This window comes from Mustela lutreola, chromosome 12, assembly GCF_030435805.1.
Source record: "Mustela lutreola isolate mMusLut2 chromosome 12, mMusLut2.pri, whole genome shotgun sequence".
In the NCBI taxonomy this organism is placed as follows: domain Eukaryota; kingdom Metazoa; phylum Chordata; class Mammalia; order Carnivora; family Mustelidae; genus Mustela; species Mustela lutreola.
In genome coordinates this window covers 85817115-85839539 of record NC_081301.1, presented here as the reverse complement: position 1 = coordinate 85839539, position 22425 = coordinate 85817115, and the positions used below count along the sequence as shown (strand labels likewise).

The 22425-nt window shown below is 34.2% G+C and overlaps 1 protein-coding gene and 1 long non-coding RNA gene across 2 annotated transcripts in view; one reads left to right on the top strand and one right to left on the bottom strand.

Moving 5' to 3' along the window:
• Window positions 1-22425, bottom strand: part of LOC131812977 (uncharacterized) — a 275124-nt gene that overhangs the window by 92225 nt on the left and 160474 nt on the right. The window contains exon 2 of the long non-coding RNA XR_009346566.1: window positions 21253-21310. This is a non-coding gene — a long non-coding RNA (uncharacterized LOC131812977). The remainder of the gene's footprint in view (window positions 1-21252; window positions 21311-22425) is intronic.
• On the top strand, window positions 12730-13191 carry LOC131812976 (large ribosomal subunit protein eL30-like). Its single transcript, XM_059143027.1, has one exon. It carries the CDS (start codon window positions 12802-12804, stop codon window positions 13138-13140), a length of 339 nt encoding a protein of 112 aa, XP_058999010.1. The 5' UTR covers window positions 12730-12801; the 3' UTR covers window positions 13141-13191.

The following is a 22425-nucleotide window of genomic DNA, read 5'->3' as shown; positions in this document are numbered from 1 at the left end:
AACAAAATGAAATTTACCCCATCTCACATCATACACAGAAGTTCTAGAAGTGTTTGCCTAAATGCAAAGACAAAACAATAAAATTTTTTGGAAGAAAACAAGAGAGAATATCTTTATGACCTTGAAACACACAAATATTGCTTAACCAGAACATAAAATGTACTACTAATGAAGGATTTATATATTAGACTATATTAAAGATGGGGAATACTGGTCAGCAAATAACACCATTAGTACAGTGAAAGGGCAAGCCACAGCATGGATAAGGTAGTTGCTTATGCGACATTTGAAATGCATAAAGATAAAAATTAATAGAAAATACAGTCCAAAAAAATGACAAATCATTTCACAAGAACTTCATAAAAGTAGGGCTCCAAATGAACAATAAATATGTGGGGAAAAAAAACTAGCATAATTATTCTTCAGACAAGGGCAAATTTAAAACATAAAGAGATACCAAACTATTATAATAGAAAGGCTGAAACAAACAAAAAAAGCAAAACAGAAAGAAGGAAAGAGAGGGGAGGAGGGAGACAGATCAGATTTGGGGAGGAGGAGGAAAAAGAAGAGATAAAGAGAGAAAAACAGAGAAAGAAAGAATGAGAAAAAGAACAAACGAAGAGTGGAGATGAATTTAGAGGAGGAGGTAATCAGGTCTGTCATACATTCCTGGTAAATGTCCACATCATTAGGCCCACTCTGGAAAGCCATTTGGCAGATCTAACAAGTCTAAGCATATATGACCATTCACCCAGCAAATCCACTCCTAGGTACATATGTGCCCAAGAGAAATGCAAATATAGGGCCACTATATATTTGGACTACACAAATATTTTCATTCTTATTATTTATAGTAAGACAAGACTGGAATTTTTTTTAAGATTTTTATCTATTTATTTGACAGAAAGAGAGAGATCACAAGTAGGCAGAGAGGCAGGCAGAGGGGGAGGGGGAAGCAGGCTCCCTGCTGAGCAAAGAGCCAGACGTGGGGGCCAGATCCCAGGACCCTGAAATCATGACCAGATCTGAAGGCAGAGGCCCAACCCACTGAGCCACCCAGGTGGCCCTTGCAATTGCTTGATTTCCAATCAAAAATTTAAGATACAAATATGTTTTGTTTTGTTTTGTTCAGATAATGGTTAACTATATAACAACAATGATGAACAGAGGCAACTGCTTAGAGAATTATGGGCGAGTATCAAAACAATACTGAAAAAGATGTGAAACTGTAAGTATTCATAGTGTATGTTACACTTATACAAATTTCAAAAACAGAAAAAAAACAAATGAATAGTACTGTAATTTAGGATTATGGCTACTCATGAATGAAAAGTGTGGCATGAGGGTTTTTCCCTGATGATGTTCTGTTTCTTAAATTGGGTGTGTTACCCAATTGTGTTCAGTTTACAAATGTCATTGACCCACACATCTGTAATCTTTACAAGTTCACACGTATTTGCATAGGTCAAGAAAATGTTTACGTAAGTAACGGATGTCTGCATTGATTTTTTAAATGCAAGTTACAGTGGATTGAAGATTTTCCCTGAAAAAAAAAAGATTTCTGTTCACTTGCACTGAATATGAGAATAAAAAATAGTGAAACTATAGTCAATCATTAGTAGTCTCCTCTCTCTACCAAAGCTCCGAATTTATTATATATATTTACTATATATAATAATATATAGATATTATTAATATATATGCAGATTATTGTTACAAAGGGCAAAGCTAGGGAAAAAAATGGTCAGAAATTTTATTTTATATAACCAAGCATAGCAACATACTTTCTATTCAGTCACTGAGAATTTTTCAGACTCAAAGCGGCAACCACTGGCCAAACTTAGGACGCTCTGAACATTATAAAAAAGAATGGTGGTAATATGTTTTAGCATACTGAATTAGAAAGAAGAAGAAGGGAGGAAGACCATAATGATATACAGAGGTAAATGAGAGAGGGAAGGGAAAATAAAACCCTTTTTTGGAAAAGAATTCTAGATAAAAAATGTAGAAGGAACGATAAAATTAGAAAATCACAATTTGGCAACCACTAATGTAACAGTAACTGACAGATGTCACTAGTAGATGCAAATAAAAAAGGAACAGGATATTAACACAATTTCCTAGCATCATCCCCACAGATTACTTAATCATTACAAAAGAGGAAAAAGTAATTTGTACAATGGAGAAAATGCATAGAAATTATCTTTTTAAATTTTTTATAAAGATGGATTTATTTGTTTATTTATTTATTTGATAGAAAGAGGGAGGGGGATGGTCAGAGGGAGAGGGAGAGAGTCTCAAACAGACTCCAAGCTGAGCACAGGGCCCAACGTGAGGTTCCTCCATGTGGGGCTCAATCAAGAGTCTGTCACTTAACAGACTCAGGTGCCCTTGGACAGAAAGTATTTTACAGGTGATCAAACTTAGCATCAATCACATTGGGAGAAATGGAAAGCACTTCCTGATGTGAAACAATGAAAAGTAAAAACATCACTTATAGTGGTCCCTGAGTGGCATCTGCCTTTGGCTCATGTCATGATCTCAGGGTCTTAGGATCAAGTCCCATATTAGCTCCCTACTCAGTGAGGAGTCTGCTTCTCCCTCTCCCTCTGCCTCCCCCCCCCACCCTGTTTCTGCTCTCTCCACCCCCCTCTAAGTAAAAATAAAATCTTTTTAAAAAAAGAACATCGCTTACGTAGTTAAGTTATGATGAAATATTTACTTTCAAATGCTTACAGGGTATTTTAATGAGTTTAATGAGTTCCCATACTCATCAGTTGGTCAAATCATGACCAGTTTTATTTCATTATAACCACATTTCCTCTACCATTTCCATGTTGCTTTTCAGTCAGAGCTACTCTTTCAACAACCTGAATGTTAGCCATCATTTATTAGGTAGTTTTGACAATCTTTTCAATTATTTTTCTTAGCTGGCCAACTCTTATTTCATAGTTTCCCATTTCTATTGTGTTTTCTTTTTTTAAATTTCTGATGTGAATCATCCACAAATTTATGTCATGGATATTTAATTCAAGTCACAGTGTAGTCCTTTAGTTTTTCTCTCTTTGCAAGTACTTTGGAAGAGATCTTCATCGAAATTACAGATGATTCCTTGAAGATGGACAAGATTTGAGTGGCTTACAAGGTTTCTAGCTTCAGATGAGCTCTGGTTTTGCTGGTACAGCAAAGTATAGAAGTATAGTGTTTTTTTTTGTTGTTGTTGTTGTTGTTTAAAGATTTATCTATTTGAGAGAGAGAGAAAGAGAGAGAGAGAGAGAATGCACTAGGGATGGGGAGAGGGAGAGAGAGAGAGAGAGAATCTGGAGCAGATCCCACGGAGTGCAGAGCCCAAAACGGAACCAATCTTACCACCCAAATTCATGACCTGAGCCTTACTTAACCAACTGAGCCACCCAGGCTCCCTACAAAGTATAGTTTTTGACAGATGCCACTTTTTTTCTAAGAGGTGAAGTGCCCTTTTGATCTTGTGTGTGTTTGTTTTTATAGGACCCTTGATTTCTCCCACTTATTTCTATGTTTCCCCTTTACCATCCAGCCTTCATGCAATGCTTTAGTGTGGTGCTTTCCAAAATCTACCTTTTCTGCACTTTTAAGTTTCTCCCCTTTAGATTCCCTGGAAACCAGTGCTCTGCTTCATCAGGTATGATCTCAGTTCAGATAAGACTCTCTCTTTTTCTGGAGATGATTTTTTTTTTCTACCATATCTGGGCTTGACTGCCCTCTCTTATTTTCCATGTTGTCTTTTCATGACTCTCCACTTAAAGGATGGCCTTCAGGGTTGGTTCTATTAATGGTGATAGTTTCTTTCACTTTAAATATATGTGTAAATCTATCGCTTTTCCTGTTTCCCAAAAGTATTCTGCAGTCTTGGATCACTGATAATTTCATCTGTTCTCTTTGAGGTTTCTTTGATTTTTCAGAGGCTGGGTAGTAAGTTTCCAGAAAATGGAAGTCCTCTGTAGGCACACGGTAAGACTTTCTAGTCAATAAATTAATGTATATATGAAATGAGTATGTGTAAGGTGCAAAACATTGTTAAGTACTCAACTAGCCTCATGCTAGGCAAATGTAGTAGTGTAAAGAAATCCATATTCACATTAGTGAGCTGATTTTCAATTGTTGTGTCTCTCAGAAACATCTCTCTATAAAGAAGAATGATGTGTGTTTTAACTTACTTTTGTATTTTGCTTCCAAAATAATTTTATATAAGTGGTTATATATAAAGATGTCTACCTTTGTTTGGTTCCATAGTGATATCTAAACATAATCTTGTAGGTAACATCAATAAGTTTATTCCTTACAAATAGCAGAAATCTATTTGGAAAATCAGGAAAAGCTCATTATCTTTTAAACACATTTTCCCTGAAAAATAAAGAACAATATAGAATAAAATTTAGAGGAGTGAGTTCCAAGAAAGAACCTTGCTCTAGGCAAGTTCTAAGAGAGCAAAAGAGTATGTGTTCCCATCTGCTGGTGGTGATGCAATTTATAAAAACATATTTAGCAATCACACTGATACAATGTATTAACAATTCAGAAGTTCTTTACTTTGATTTACCACTTCTACATTTTCACATCTACTTTAGAGTAATACAAACATGTGGACACAGCATGAAAAGAATATTTTTTCCTACAGTGTTTGCAATAGGAAAAAAAAAAAATGAAGTGACTTAAATGTCCATTGGTTGAGGAGGGCACATATAAAATAGTGTAAATCTTTGGTATGGACTATCATGAAGCAGTTTACAAAAAGGGGGTGATTTATTTATTTATTTTTAAAGATTTTATTTATGAGAGAGAGAGAGAGATCATGAGCAGGGAGAAGGAGAAGGAGCTCTTTCCTCCCCCAGAGCAGGGAGCCTGATGCAGGGCTCGATTCCAGGACCCTGGGATCATGACCTGAACTGAAGGCAGATGCTTCACTGATTAAGTCACCCAGGTATCCCTATTTTTTTTTTTTTAATGGAGTGATTATGTCAATGTCTATATGGGAAAAAAAAATTGAACAATATTCAAATGTATATTTCACATGGATCAGAGACTTAACAGTAAAAATGTAAACAAATGAAGTTTCTAGAAGATAACAAGAGAAAATATCTCCATGACCTTGACATAAGCAAAGATTTCTTTGACAAAAATTACTATTATTAAAACAGTAAAAAGAAACTTTCTGATCATTAAAACACAATTAAGAGAGTATAAAGCAAATCAAAGAGAGGATGAATATATTTGCATATATATCTAGGAATGACTCAGATGGAATGTATGATGATCTCCCAGAAATTATTAAGAAAATAACAGACGCTATTGGGAGGGAAAAAAGAAGACTGGGAAAAGGCACTTTACAAAAGAGGATTTGTAAATAGCTAATATAAAAAGAAAATGGGACCAATATAAGATTTCAGGGTACTTAAAGTCAAAACTACATAAAATATTACTACATTCTCAATCGAATGACTACACACATACACACACACAAAAGAAAAAACAGTTTAAGAAGCCGCTGTTAAAAAACAGTTTAAGATAAATAAATAAAAATCTTAAAAAAACAATATCCATAGTAGCTTCATATACAATTGCTAAAATGTGTAAACAACACAAATATCCATCAAAAGTAAAATGCGTAAAATGTGGTTACATGTTCATATAAAGAAATAGAATAGTGGGATGAAATAAAAACTACTACTCATAGTAGTATGGATAAATAGCCAATTAATGCTAAACAAAGGAATTCTGACACCAGAGTGCACATCTGTTATGAATCCACTTTTTTAAAGATTTTATTTATTTGACAGAGATCAGAAGTAGGCAGAGAGGCAGGCAGAGAGAGAGGAGGAAGCAGGCTCCCTGCTGAGCAGAGAGCCCAATGTGGGGCTCGATCCCAGGACCCTGAGATCATGACCTGAGCCGAAGGCAGAGGCTTTAAGCCACTGAGCCACCCAGATGCCCCATATAAATCCATTTTTAAAAGCCATCAAAATAAACTATGATGATTTCAGTCAGAATGGTAGTTACCTTCAGGGTATCCTGACTGAGAGAATCATGATAGTATTATTTGGGGTGTTGGTAATATTTTAATATGAAGCCACCTGATGGGTTGGTTTCAAGTTAATCTTCATTTCTAAAATTATACTGTTGGGGCGCCTAGGTGGCTCAGTGCATTAAAGCCTCTGCCTTTGGCTCAGGTCATGATCCCAGGGTCCGGGTCCTGGGATCGAGCCCCACATTGAGTTCTCTGCTCAGTAGGAAGCCTGCTTCATCCTCTCTCTGCCTGCTTCTCTGCCTATTTGTGATCTCTGTCCGTCAAATAAATAAATAAAATCTTAAATAAAATAAAATAAAATTATACTGTTGTATTTTTAAGATTATTAAATTTTACAATATGAACTTCATAATCAGAAAAAGAGAACGGGAGTTATCTCTATATGTTTTCATGGAAATATTTCTAAGATATAGTACAAAGCCCAAAAGTAAATTCCAAAATAATGGGGCACCTGGGTGGGTTAAAGCCTCTGCCTTTGGCTCGGGTCATGATCCCAGGGTACTGGGATAGAGCCAGGCTCCGGGCTCTCTGCTCAGCAGGGAGCCTGCTTCCCCCTCTCTCTCTGCCTGCCTCTGCCTACTTCTGATCTCTGTCTGTCAAATAAATAAATAAAGTCTTTGAAAAAAAAAAGAAAAAACTGCAAAATAATACTTACAGTATGAACCCATTTACCTAACCATCTTATCTCAAACAACTGAAACAGTGTTATATATTTGAATGTATAACTTTCATTTCTGTGACTAAAAACAAATATTTTTCACTTATAGAGTAATTCCAGGTATTTTTAACCATAGTCTAAGCCAGATAATTCTTATTGGGCCAGTTTTTTTCTTATAGTCTTAGGCTGACAAAATTAAATGGAAATATTTTCCTAGGGTCAAATTTACTCCAATAGAAATGACCTGCCCAAAGAATTTTGCCTCTTCAAATAAAATTTAATTACCTTGTTTAATAAAGTATTCATTTTAACCATGTCAGGGTAGGGGCTTGAAATAGTGAAAAACGTGCTTTGCCCTTCTTTTACTGAAAGACCAGAGGATTGTCATGGCTACTAAATCCTCTATCTGTGTCTTATCAGTGCTAATGTTACAATCAATTCAAGGACCAATGAGTTATAAACCGAGTTCCAGTGAAGAAAGTGTGAAAATGATCAATCCTTTTTATGATGAGTCACCAAGTATTTATCTATCACTAATCTTGTGCTTAATCCTTTTCTAGGCAGCCAGAAAAGTAATGAGAAAATAAAGACATGGTTCTTTCTATAAACAAAATAATAATTCAATTCCAAAGAGATCTTTTTGGTAATATCTTTTCTAACTTAAAGCACCTACAGAAGGGTCATCTGTCAAATTGACAGATTAAATTATAATCCAGACTGGGAAGCTAGTGATAAATATATACTTATCACTTAGGATACTTACGGGATTATTAGGCTGATAAATCTTTGTTGGGATTATGCAAAACAAAAAAGTGACATAAAATTGGTTATGTTACACTTTGATGACTTCGAAGGAATTATTGTGAAAAAGTAAGAGTAATGGATATGATGACTTGATTTGGTTCAAAATTAAAAACGGGACTCAATCTTTGCCCATCACAAATTCACAGTCAATTTTGAAAATCCCCAAGACTTTGCTGATGTAATAGCCTTTGTACTGAGTAGAAAGTATATGTTATAGTACTGATGAAGATGAATAAACTGATAATAAAAATAGTAATTTCCACAGGATGTCACATGACCAAGTTCAGACAAGTAGAAAGTAAGACAACCGAAATACAAACATAGTTTTATCTTAACCCAAATTCATACCATTTCTCTCACCTCAGAATTCCTTCTATCTAGTTCCATAAAAGTATTAAAAAATTGGTTCTGCATAAAAAATAAACTGATGTAAATATATTACCTATTATGTCACTCAAAGTCTCATGTAATTGACAACATTCATCATTTTACACCAAATAAACATATATTTGCACTGTCCAAAGTATATTGCTTCTGTCAGATGAGTCAGGTTTTCTCCTAAATTTACTTTTTTGTCTATTCTCTCCAGGCATACACAGCCAACTCTGAAGCAAGAAATAGGATATGTTAATATTAACAATGCCATTCTATTTCCTCTTCTGTCCTGTCTAGGTATTTGTTCAATGAACTTGAAGTTGCCTGAAGTTACTCTTCAGAAGATTTGAGTTGAACTTAAAAGCAGAATAACTGAGTAACTGAATAGCTACAATTAGTAAATACAGACGAAGCTTCAATGACTGTGTGAATAGAATGTATTTGTGGTTCTGGCTAGCAGTGATGAAGGAAAAAAAAATTACTTGGTTCACAATCCAAAGAATAATAGAACTGAGAGGGATCTCCAAAGATGAAGTATGTCCTTCGACATCTAGGCTGTCTTCATCTAAAGTATTCTAGACAGACGGGCATCAAACTTCTCAAATATCTCCATGGAAAAAAAGACCCTGCCATCATTTACTTTCAATCTTAATGTGTTTCCTCAGTGACTTTCCCACTGAGATACTCTCCATGAAGCTGTCTGATTTCTTCATTCTTGCCAATTTTCTCTTCTAGACTTCTGTCTAAGCAGACTGTGTTTTCCAAGATCAGTACTGATTCAGCCTGTTATTTCTGCTTTATGCTTCTGAGCACCAAGGGCTATGATTTTAGCACATGGTACATTAGTGTTCTAAACACCATTGAGAAGAAAACAAGGCCCCAAAGGGTGAAGGCATTAATGAAAACAACGAGCATTTTAGTAAGAAGACCAGGGCATTTAAATCCAGTGTCCCAGAATGATATATAACATTGCCAACTGTAGCAAGCATTTCAAGGATCGATTATCTTTTATAAGTTGTAAATACAGGTATCATTTCCATTCATGCAAAATTCTTTAGACAGCAAAATATGGAAATGTTTTCTAATTTAAATGGTAAAAGAAGAAGAAGGCAAGAGACTGGAATCCTTGCCATGCTCAGCCCTAAAACAGAAGATCCTCTGTTTGGGCAACAGTGCTGTGGATATAGCCAAGAGACTGTTTTGGCACAAAAAGGAATATATCAGCATTACCAGTGCCAGTTACATTCCATTGCCTTTAGTTTCCTGGCTGAGTACATCTGTGTGTTTGGGGGAGGGGAAAAGGCAAGAGGGAGGCAGAATCTGGCAGCCATTTCTCTTCTCTACAATGTCCTTTTTAGTATCTAAATGAGAATATGCTTATATTTCATCATCATTTTGCAGTTCTAACTATTGGGAATATCAACATTGAGAGAGTTACCACAATATTGCTGAACAGAGCTATTACTCTGTTTATCTAAAGTCAAGGAAAGAATGAAAATGATTGAATGAAACTTTGATCATTCTGATGTTAATTTTTTCATCGAAGTTCTGCCCTTCTATTGTTTGAGAATAACAATTTAAAAAAACCACCCTGTAGTAGTTCAAAACAAGATTTTTTTTTAATCTCACATCCCTCTGAAGGCTGACTCAGCTCACCCAGGGAGTTCTTTCTCGAGATCCGCCATGCAGTTGAGGGAAGATGGAGGCTGGTCGTATAGTCATTTGAAGGCTTGACAGAGTTGGAAGTCCAAAATATCTCCCTTCCACGACTGGCAGTTGATGCTGGCTTTTGGCAAGGCTCTTATTTGGGGTTGATTACTGGAGCACCAATATGTGGTCTTCCCACGTGGCCAGGGCTTCTTCCAGCATGGCAGCTGTGTTCTGACAGGGAGTATCCTAAACATGAGCATTCCAAGGGAAATGAATCTGTCAGCCTCTGACAGCCTGGACCCGAGAACTGGCACAGCACCATTTCTGTGCTGAATCTGATTGTTCAGAGCAGTCACGGAGATCTCCCAGAATCAAGACCAGGGAGAAGGGCAAAGACCACCCCTCTTGGATGGGTGGAGCATCAAAGAATCTGTGGCTATCTTTAATCTGCCATTCTTTATAAGCATATTTGGGGAGTCTCCTTCTAGTAAAGTAGCTAAAATTGTTGGTGCATATCATTAAGATGTAATATAAAAGACTCCACAATTTACGATGTGCAGAGAAGGAAGTGACTAAACACAATATATTTGTATCTTGCCAGTAGGAAAAGAACATTAACAAAATTAGTATAATTTTGTTTACCCCCATGCTCGCTTCGGCAGCACATATACTAAAATTTTGTTTACTCCAATTTCTCTTCACTCCTGGAACTAATTTTTAGAGAACTGACCGATGCTTCCGTAGAAGACATTTCTCTTATTGGCCCACAGTGAGCAAAGGTGTTAGGAGTATGCAAAGAAGAGGTGGGGATCCTTTTAAGATAGAAGCATACTTAGTCTCTGTTTATTGTTCTCTCTTCATAGCACCACTCATGGCAGAAGTAAATTGTGTTTGCTTCAGATTAACCTTAATTTTTATAGGGCACATCATTCTTTAATGCTAGATTCCCAGTGGTTTATAAATTGAATTATGTGTGTTAAAATTATCCCTATATCCCTCTACTCTTACAATGACCTCTATATCCTACAGGAACCCTCTTCCTAGTAAGTCCCCTATGGAACCCAGGTCATGTTCAGTATAGTCGGTTTCCTAGTCTTTTGCATTCTAAGTTAAGTTTCCTTGATCCATTTTCCAATTTCCATGAGCAGGGGAGGCAGAAACCATTTCTCATGATTAGTTCAAACTCTCAAAGAATAACATTCTCTTGGCCAATTATTCTGAAAACGTTGTGTCTTTTTCACCCTGTTTTACTTAGCACCATGTGGATTAGAGTAGTTTATATGCTTCTATCAGGGGAATGAAGAAAAATACATGTGTATACCTAATATGCTCAGGAATTAAAGTATAACAATATTCAATGTACCTTGAAGGTCTTACTATATAAAAGCATTTGAGCAAAGTAATGGAATATTCACCACCACAGTGATGGGCAGACATATGTAAACCCTTTTCATGTTATCTAGTATGGATACATACTTTGGAGGTGAGTGTTCATGAGACCATCTACCTCAAGAAGAACCTGCATTCCCTTAAACCTCTATTTGCAGGAAACAATATTGACTGTCTTTTGTAACCATTTCAAAGTGTATATTGATCACATGTTTTTTTCTTACAGATGCAGGCTTATTTAAGGCCATTAAAGGTTGTTCTCTAATTCTGTAAATGTGAACAGTAACAACTAAACAAAACGCAAAGTAAACAAAAATGCTAAAAACAACAGAATCACTAAACATTAAAAAAAAAGGCAACAACAAACCTAAGTTAAGCAGAGTAAGATGTAACTATATCTAAACCAGTTAAGTGTTTCACAGAGTATTTAACAAGATTATTGGAAACATACTCAATCTTTTGAAAAGTAAAAATCAAATAAAACTTACATCTAAAGGTTTGTACTAGATTCCTTTCTTTGTCATACCGGCTTAATATTATTTTGGGAATGAGTTATTGCTACATTCTGCCTGTTTGTTTTTTTTTTTTCCCAACAGGATAATACTATTTATCTGCCTAATAATGACAAATAGATTTCATCTCATGTGACAACTCTAATCAGTTGATAGAGGCAGTGCTGCTTGAGGCAGTGTTTTGTGAACAGTTCCGAGGCTATGTCTGGACTCCACAGGACAAAAAGTTCTTGATATCATCCAAGGGCATGGTGGAGGAAGTTAGTAACTAAGTGAAAGGTATCAATCATCCTTACATCATCTGCAAAGAACCATGGACAGGGATTTAGCCCCGATGTTTCAAAAGCCCATTGTGGAGCTAGTCACTGCCAGACTCCTATTAACTGGCTTAAAGTAAACAATTACCAAATGAACAAACAAATAACAAATACTGAATTGTGACTTTTTGAAAATATATGTGAAATGGACACACATTGAGGATACCAATGGTATGGATGGAAAAAAGAAAGAGAGTCCTGATAGGCTACATCAACAAACATGTTTTTCATATACTTCAGGAAACATTATAAATGTGGCAAAAAGATCTAATATGTAATCTGGATTTCTTATTAAATCTGCTATCACTTTACCAAAATATGTTTTCTACAGTATCAAATATTCTCAACTAGACATTTTCTCCTTAGAAAATCATGGTATTAGAATTTTAGAATTCTAGAATTTAGAATTCTAGAACAATATTTTAATGTTTGGAATATTTTCTAACTACATCAGGCATCATATTATTAAGAAAACAATCATAATATTGTGATAGTAACATTGAGTCATGAGGGTGTATTCACTTGTGTGTCTCCTTCAATAGTTTCTGAATTCCTTGATGTCAAAGTCACAGTCTTTATCTCCACATTCTCCAGAGAGAGGGAGCAACAAGTGTTGCACTTTTAATTCCCAGATCAGCAGTGATGAGAGCATAGCATTATTTACACTCTTTCCAATAGATTCTGCTTAGCTCTGTCAAGATGAAAGCTAAGCAAAACTCTCCTTTCTCACCACTTTGTCATCCTTACCCTTACAGGCATGAAAATGGAAATTCTTCCCTGTTATGGGAAGATAATGTTGCTATGGTTATAAAGGTAAAGTAGATTTATCAAAATAATTCGAAACATGATTCTCCATTATGGTTAGTGATTGCAGGGACAGGTTGACATGAAAACACTCAACTTTTTTTTTTCTTCTCTCATTTGCTATTTCTTCAATTTCTATATAAAAAGCTTCATGTCCTTTCCTTTCTCTCTCCCGGCCATTTTGGCAGCTGCTCTTGGTTGGGGCCATCCCGCACCTAAGACAGGAAGATGGTGGCCACAAAGAAGACGAAAAAGTGGCTGGAGTCCATCAACTCCAGGTTCCAGCTCGTTATGAAAAGTGGAAAATACGTGCTGGGGTACAAGCAGACTCTGAAAATGATCAGACACGGCAAAGCGAAGCTCGCCAACAACTGCCCGGCCTTGAGGAAATATGAAATAGAATACTATGCCATGTTGGCCAAAACTGGTGTCCATCACTACAGTGGCGATAATATTGAATTGGGCACGGCATGTGGGAAATACTACAGAGTATGCACGCTGGCTATCAATGATCCAGGTGATTCTGATATCATTAAAAGCATGCCAGAACAGACTGGTGAAAAGTAAATCACATGGAATTTTTCTTTAATAAAACTGGCCACAGTTTGTTAAAAAAAAAAAAAAAAAAAGCTTCATGTTGTACATACTAACAAAACTCTATCTCCAGGATGATTAGGTATGCTATAATTTGGAAATTTATGAGTTATATATTTCATGTATTATATGTACATATATCCTGATACTGACTACATATAATATTTTTCCTCTAGAAGGCTTTGGATAGGGTAGTTGAAGTGAGGGAGAAGAGGGAATTCATGTTGACACTGTCCATAACCTGTTCTTTCTTCAGTATGATCATGTATTTTAAGTCTTAATGATCCTATCATATCAAATTCATGATATACCATTTTAGAAACCTAATGAGAATAAAATTCTTGGCCCATAATAATGTAATACTAATAAGCTTTACACGACAACTTCGCTGTTTGAATTATAGTGATAAAGAAAGTGAACCATCTCTCTCTCTTTTTATCCTCTTGCCTCAGCTAGATGGAATAACCTTTCATTTTCTGAGAGTGCCCTCATTTTATCAGACAACCAAATTCCTTTCAATCTCCCAAACTTTCCCAGGAAAACAGAAAATCCATTTTTTTCCTCTTTACCCTGGTTTTCTATATATATTATTCTCCATCCCACAATTCATTTTTCATTAAGGAGGTATATTTCTATGAGGTAAATTGTGTTGATACTCTTATTCGAATTAAAAACAGCACTCCCTGGCATATTTTCACCTGAAAATCAAAGGCTATATTGCACACAGTTCAAACAGCTTCTGATTAAATGTAATAATCTTACCTAAGAGTAGAGAATATTCACAAGTACCTAGTAAGAACATAGAGATTTACAAGTAATTTACTAAATTAAAAATCTTTACCAATTAAAAAATTAAATGTCCTGAGTGATCTGTGTTTTCCCCTACATGATCTAGCTTTTCTCCAAACTTGTGCTTGCCTGTATTACAATTGTGAAGAGAGATTCTGATATACACTGATACTCTTCTCTCCCCATCCCTGAATATTTCAAGTTCTTTATTTTGGGGGTATATCATAATATTCTACTTTTTCACCATTCCCAATACCCATGAGCAATTGAACCCAAGTGACTGGTTCTAAACAAGGACTTGTGAGTGAACGATGTGTTTATTTTGGCTAAGGATTTGTTTCCCTCTTTGAGACATTCTAGAACCCTCTTCTTCCATTTAATACTCTGATCAGCAGCATTCAAGATAGTCTCTGATGTGTCATCCTAGATCTTTCGATTATTATAATGAACAGATCCTTTTGCCCACCAACAGTGGACATGTAACATAAGGAAGGAAATATTATCTATAGTTTTAAGTCACTAAAATTTAGGACTGTTTGTTACCACAGAGTAATTTACTAAATTGAATTAATGCAGAAGCAAATCTTAGGGGAATAAGTATAAAACACCCCTGGAAACTATAGATCCTGATAATCTTACAGAGGAGGAAGGTGTGTTTTTTTAGAGGAGTATAAAAGCAGGATTTAAGTAATATATTTCTAGGATTTACTGAAATAAAAGAGAAATTAAAACCACATAACTTTTATATGAAATGATTACTAGAAGGTGTAATTGGTGGCTTAAAATCAATCCATTCTCAAAACGGATTTTGACAGAGGTCACAGAAGAAAGTTTATGGTGCCTGTATGCCCTCTTGAAGGCATACAGCCAAGAGACTGTAAACCTTAATATAAAAGGACCATTTCCTTCAAGAAGACCAGATGCCTGATCTGATTAAGTACAACAAGTGCAGGAAGATTATCAAACCATTAGACAGATTAAAAAAAAAGATTAATTGAAATGAATTTATAGTTTACATAAATGAATTACTTTATATAGACAATTTCTTGGTCAAGTCAACAAACTAAATTCAAAAAAATTTTTTTAAAGATTTTATTTATTTATTTGACAGAGAGAGATCACAAGTAGGCAGAGAGGCAGGCAGAGAGAGAGAAGAGGAGGAAGCAGACTCCCTGCTGAGCAGAGAGCCCGATGCGGGACTCAATCCCAGGACCCTGAGATCATGACCTGAGCCGAAGGCAGCGGCTTAACCCACTGAGCCACCCAGGCGCCCACTAAATTCAAATTTTATAATGAATTCTATTAATTACTGAAACTTATTTTTTTGTTTTAGCAATTTGTGACATCTATTATCTATGAGATTTTATAAGTATATGCTACCATTTCTTTCTAGGTTTCCTTTTCTCATTATATGTACCTAGTAGCATATGAAATTTTATTGTGATAATAACTGAATTATTTTTGTGGACATTTGATATCATAAAATTTATTAATTGTATGTTATTAAACATGATAAACCAAACATTTTTGAATATCTTCTAATTTTATGTTAGGAGAGTGTGACCCAGTATATATTATAAAACACTTAGCACTTGATCTCAATTTTTATGTTTTAAGTATTTTCCAAAAATGAACTAATCAGCACAATGATTTCCTAGACTCAAATAGGAAGAAAACACATTGTCAAGGTACAAACCGCTATTAATAAGTGTATTTTAAACTTGTTCCATAGTTACAGATATATTAATAATGAGTTAATACACTCTTGGGTCATCAAAAAAAATGAAGATGGGTTCTACCATTCAAAACCAACCTCTTTCTTCTTAATCACATACTAATCTGCATATGTAAGAGACCATTAGATAAGCACCATTCAGCATTGGTGGAGAAATGGAGTGTTCCCCAACCCCCTACATCATTTTGTGTTGGCTGAAAGGAAAATTATCATTTGACCAGTGTAACCTGCACATGGCTGCTGTAACAATGAAAGCCCCTCAGGGTTACCCAACATCCTGCTTTCAGAAGATCAGTCCTAATTAGCATGAAATATTCTGTATTGTACAGGATCCCAAGATAAAACATCAACACATCTACTTAGCATGCATCTCATTTTTTTTTCCCTTCCACGTATCATTTGTAATTTGGCTAGTGAGACAAGGTAAATTTGGGCATCAAATTTAAAAGTAAGAGAATCATTTTTTCTTTCTTTTAAATGATATTATAGCAATCTTTTTTTAAATTTATTTTTTATTTTCAGCATAACAGTATTCATTATTTTTGCACCATACCCAGTGCTCCATGCAATCTATGCCCTCTATAATACCCACCACCTGGTACCCCTACCTCCCACCCCTCGCCCCTTCAAAACCCTCAGATTATTTGTCAGAGTCCATAGTCTCTCATGGTTCACCTCCCCTTCCAATTTCCCCCAACTCCCTTCTCCTCTCTAACTCCCCATGTCCTCCATGCTATTTGTTATGTTCCACAAATATAGCAATCTTTAATATATTTAAGAGCAATTACTAACATATAATATTCAAGATATGAAAATAAGCATACAAATGTAGTCCAACAACTTAAGTCAATTCCCTGTTCTATTATTGTTTAGTCTGGGTATAATTTTCAGTTGAATTCACATGTCAGGGTAGCACATGGAAGGTGAGATATACAAGGCATTTTTAGTATCACCAGCATGCTGTCAGTTCTAGAAATGAGACAAAATCTACATAGGGTGGAGTTTGATTCTTATAAATAACAAGATAAAATAATAATGTGAAAGTTTCCAAGAAAATAAAAATACACCTCTTTTTAAGATTTCTTCCCTCCCTCCCTCCCTGCCTATCTCTCTCTCTCTTTCTTTTTTAAGAGCAAAAGAGAGAGCATGAGTGGGGGTAAGGGCAGGAAAGGGAGAAGCAGACTCCCCACTAAGCAGGGTGCCCAATGTAGGGCTCGATGTGGAACTTGATGTAGGGTTCAATCTCAGGACCCCGAGATCACGACCTTAGCCAGAGGCAGATGTTTAACCAATTGAGCAAGCCAGGCACCCCTAAAAATAGGCCTTCAAAACATTTCATGGCAGATGACTTCAGGAATGGCAGAGTGAGGACTTTAATCATAGTTCTCTCACAAAAACAGTGAATATACTGGCAAAAAAAAAAAAAAAAGTAAAAAAAAAAAAAAACAGTAACTCAGAACTCTGGAAATTAGCTAAAGCCACAGAACAAGTAGAAATTGTTTATCAAAGAAAAACTACTGAACCTTAGTAAGACAGCAAGATCTATGATGTTTTAATCCCCTTTTACTATAACATAGTTACACAGTAATTGTAAAAAAAAAACCCTGTTTTTCAGCCAACAGAGAGGACTGAAAGCATTTTGAATTTTGTTAAATGTATCATCCCCAGAGCAGAGTCAAAATTGTGTCCAAATCTGCAGACCCTTCGAAAAGATCTATTCTGGAGTGTTACGACTTTGATTTGACTCAGAGTTCAGCAAAGGGAGAGGATAAGGAAAGTTCATATTGTGAGCATATTACCAAAACAATGAAAAACTTGCTTGCAATATTATTGGTATGTAAGGCCATAATCTTTGCCAGGACTTTAAAAGGAAATACTTGTGAACTAGATGACCATTGGGAACTCTGAAAAACTCTCACATAGTCCTAGGGATCTAAAAAACTGTGCACATGGACAAGTCTATGAACATGTCCAGGAAAGACCAGAGAAAATAGAAGGCCCACACATCTATTGTAGATATTGAGATGCTATGTAAGGAGAAAGTGAAAGTTGTGCTGTGTAATAAACAGTCTGAAATTTGAAGGCATGCCTTCTCACACACATCCCTTTAACAGATTTAAAGACCCAAAGGTAAAGCATTTAAGAAAATCTTCTAACCAATCACTGACTGATTCTGAGAATCTGATTTAGAAAACCTTCTAAGCAATCTCTGATGAAATTTTATTAACCTTGCACAGACCATAGAAATCAGGTTTAAAATTAAAGTAAGAACTTAAAAAAAAATTCTAGTAGATGTCAGTGACTTTACATTGCAAAAAACATAAAATGTAGAATTTCTAAGAATTTGTCTAGAAAAATCACTAAACATATATGCAGCAACAACCGAATGATACATAACACAATGAATAAAATCAACAACAAAAATTCCTGGTGGGTGAGGAGAGATCTAATGCCAAAGCTGTTATATTATATTATCTAAAATGTCTAGTTTTCAACATAAAATACAAAACCTAAAAGAAAAAAATAGAGAAGTATGCCACATATAAAAGAAATTTGAGTAGTTGATAGAAAATTTCTATAAGTCTCTAATTTTGGAGGTGGTATTTTAAGGGTTAAATCAGCTACCATAAATATGTTCAAAGAACTAAAAGATATCATATTTTAGGAAGTAATGTATAACCCCAATTTTTATCATTGCTAATATCAATAAAGTGATATAAATTATAAAATATATCAAAAACAAACTTAGATTTTAAAAAAATGTAACAACTAAAATGCAAAATAGTGATGCTCAGCAACATAACTGAACTGTCAAAAGAAATAATCAATGAACTTCAAAATACAGTAATTGAGATTATCCGTTCTGAAAGGGAGAGTAGAAAAAGTGAGGAAACCTGAGTGGAGCTTCAGAGACCTGTGTGAAGCCATCAAGCATACCAATACACATAATAGCAGTCCCAGAAAGAAAAGAGAAAGAAAAAGTAAAGAGAATATTTGAATTAATAATGACCAAAACCTCAAATTTAACTAAAGATGTGAATCTACAAATTCAGAAACCCCTATGAACTCCAAGAAGGATAAACTCAAAGAAATTTACACTTACACTTTACAGTAAAGTTGACAAAATTCAAAGACAAAGAGAAAATCTGGAGAGCAACAAGAGAAGAATACCTTATTAGGTACAAGAAACTTTTACTATGATTAACTCACTTTTCATCAGAAACCAAGGAGGCCTGAGATGATGCAATAACATTTAAAAAGTGCTGAAATAAAAAAACTGTCCATCGACTATTCTATATCCAGAAAAACTATCCTTCAAAAAATAAAGAGGGAATGAAGAATTTCCAAATTAATAAAAACTTAGAGAATTTCTCTCTAATAGACTTACATGAAATAGCAGTCTACAGTAATTTCTAATGTAAGAAAACTGCACAGTAACTCAAATTCACACAAATAATGAACAGGTAAATATAAAAAGCAACATAGATAATATATAGATACAGGTAATATACAAAAAAAGATAATAAAAAATACCTTCATTTGTAACTGTTTTATTTTTAAAAATCACTGACTGATTCTGAGAATCTGATTTAGAAAACCTTCTAAGCAATCTCTGATGAAATTTTATTAACCTTGCACAGACCATAGAAATCAGGTTTAAAATTAAAGTAAGAACTTAAAAAAAAATTCTAGTAGATGTCAGTGACTTTACATTGCAAAAAACATAAAATGTAGAATTTCTAGAATTCGTCTAGAAAAATCACTAAACATATAAGCAGCAACAACAGAACAATACATAACACAATGAATAAAAACAACAACAAGAATTCCTGGTGGGTAAGGCTCTCCTAATGCCAAAGCTGTTATATTATGTTATCTAAAATGTCTAGTTTTCAACATAAAATACAAAACCTAAAAGAAAAAAATAGAGAAGTATGCCACATATAAAAGAAATTTGAGTAGTTGATAGAAAATTAAAGCAATAATTATAACACTGTGCTCATAGGTTTATAATATGTAAGGATATAATTTGCATGAAAATAATAGTACAAAACAGGGCAGAGGGAAGAGAATCATATTGGGTCAAAGTTTTATATACTATTGAAGTTAAGTCACCATTGATTTGAACTAGATTGTTTAAGTTCAGGTGGTAATTATAATCCACATATCAATTCCTGAGAAAATAACTAAAAGAAAAAATACATTTATATAGAAAAGAAATAGACACATTTAAACAACACATAAAAAATGTGTATTTAACACTAAAGGTCATAATAATCAAGGAATATATGAACAAAAGCCACATAGGATGTAGAGAAAATAAAGAGCAAAATGTGTGATGCTAATGCTATCATATCAATAATTATAATAATTACAGTAAATGTAAGTGGATTACATACTCCAAAAGATAGAAATTTGAAAAATGGAATAAAAATAAACAAACATGATTACAACAATTACACAAGAGATAAACTTTAGCTGAAAAGACACAGATTTTTGTAAAGATATCTATCTATATATCTATCTATCTATCTACCTACACACACACTCTACAGTATATACACTCTGCTTTCCTATATATATAGCAGTAGTAACTGTTATGGTCTGAATGTTTGTTTCTCTCATTCATGTTGAAAATTCAGGTTGAAATCCTAACCCTTCACAATGATAGTATTCATAGGTGATGTGTTTGAGAGGTGCATAAATCATGAGAGTAGAACCCTCATGAATGGGATTAGTGACCAGTAAAAGGGGCTCCAGAGAGATCCCCAGTCCCTTCCTCAATAAAGTAAGTCCGCAATCAAAAGGGAGCCCTCAGTTGAACATGCTGAATCTCAAACTTCCTGCCTCCAAAACCATAAGAAATAAATTTTCTGTTGTTTATAAGGTATTTAGTTTGTGTGATTCTCTTATAGGAGTCCAAATAAACTAAACAATTAAACAAAACAGAGCTGAAATGGCTATATTAATTCAGACAAAATAAACTTTAAAACAAAAGATGTTTCTATAGATGAAGAGATTAATAATGATAAAAGGATTATATATATATATATATATATTTATATATATATATATGCATATATATATATATATATATATATATGCATACACACACACACACACAGCTCTCCAAATTACATTAAGCAAAAACATAATTGAGGGAAAAATAGACAATTTACAGATAGCAACAGGAGATCAGCAGGATATAAAAAACCTGAAAACACTATAATTAGAGCCAGTAGACATCTATAGTACACTACTCAACAAGAGCAGGATACACATTCTTTTCAAGTGTATATAAAATATTATCCAGAATATAGACCATATATAATGACATAAAACAACCTTGATAAACTTAATTATTTGAAATAATAAAATGTACATTTTGAAAAGATATTAAATTGAAACCAACAACAGATAAAATTATGAAAACTAATAAGTATGTGGATAATAAGCCATCCACTACCAAATAAACAATAGGGCAAGTAGGTCAAGAAATAAATGATAAGGAAAATAAGGAAATACCTTGAGAAGAATGAAAAACCAAAAACACAACTTACCAAAAGTGATGAGATGGCAGCTAAAGGAGTGTTTAGATGGATATTTATATGTCACCTCCTGTATTAAAAAAGAATAAAGATGTCATATCAATAACCTAACCTTCCAATTTAAGAAACCAGAAAAATAAAAGCAAACTAACTGAAAACAAACAGAAGGAAATAACAAAGAACAGAGTGGAAATGAATAAAATAGAGAATAAAAAATAGAGAAAAACAACAAACCCAAAAATTGCATATTTTAAAAGATGAACAAATTTGACAACTCTTTCACTAGACAGACCAAGAAGTCAGAAGATACAAATTATTAACATAAAAAATGAGAACAGGATTCCTATAACCTGGCATAGAGAGATTAAAAAACAATGATAAGAAACCATGAACAACTATCAGATAACATAAACAAAAAAAAAATTCTAGAAAGATAAAAAGGATGGAAATTGATTCAAGGTTAAATAGATGATATGACAGACCATAATAAGTAAAGAGATTGAATTAGTAATTGAAATATTTCCTATAAAAAATTCAGGACCAGGTGGCTTCACTAATGAATTCTACCAAACATTTAAAGGAGAATGAATGTTAATTCTTTGAAAACTCTTGAAACAAACACCCCACCTCATTGTATGAGACCACTCTTACACTGGAACCCAAACCAGACAAAGACATCACAAGAAAAGAAACAAAGAAAGAAAACAATAAAATGAACAACAAAAACCAACAAAACTATACACCAATTAAAAATTCGGCAGTTTTTCAGGATACTAGGTAAATATATATTTCCATATACTGTGCATTTCTACATACTACAAAATGTGTTTCTATATACTAACAACAGACAACCCAAAATGAAATTGAAAATAGAATTCCATGTATGATAGTATTCAAAAATACCTATGAATAAACTTAATCAAAGATGTGCAAGTCTTATACACTGAAAACTATAAAACATTGTTACATTTTTTTAAGTTAAAATAAATAGACATCTTGTGCTCATGTATCAAGAAAAAAAAACAATAGTGTAAGATAATAACACTTCCCAATTGATCTATAGATTTAATAAAAAGCCTTTCAAAATTCCAGGTGGATTTTTTTTTTTTAAATAAACAAGTGGATCTGGAAATTGAAACTGAAATTCATCTGGAAATTCAGGAAACCAGAAGAGCCGAAAACAGT

What these genes read in the sequence shown, in the direction of transcription:
- LOC131812976 (XM_059143027.1), top strand. Translation starts at nt 12,802, where the DNA reads ATGGTGGCCACAAAGAAGACGAAAAAGTGGCTGGAGTCCATCAACTCC.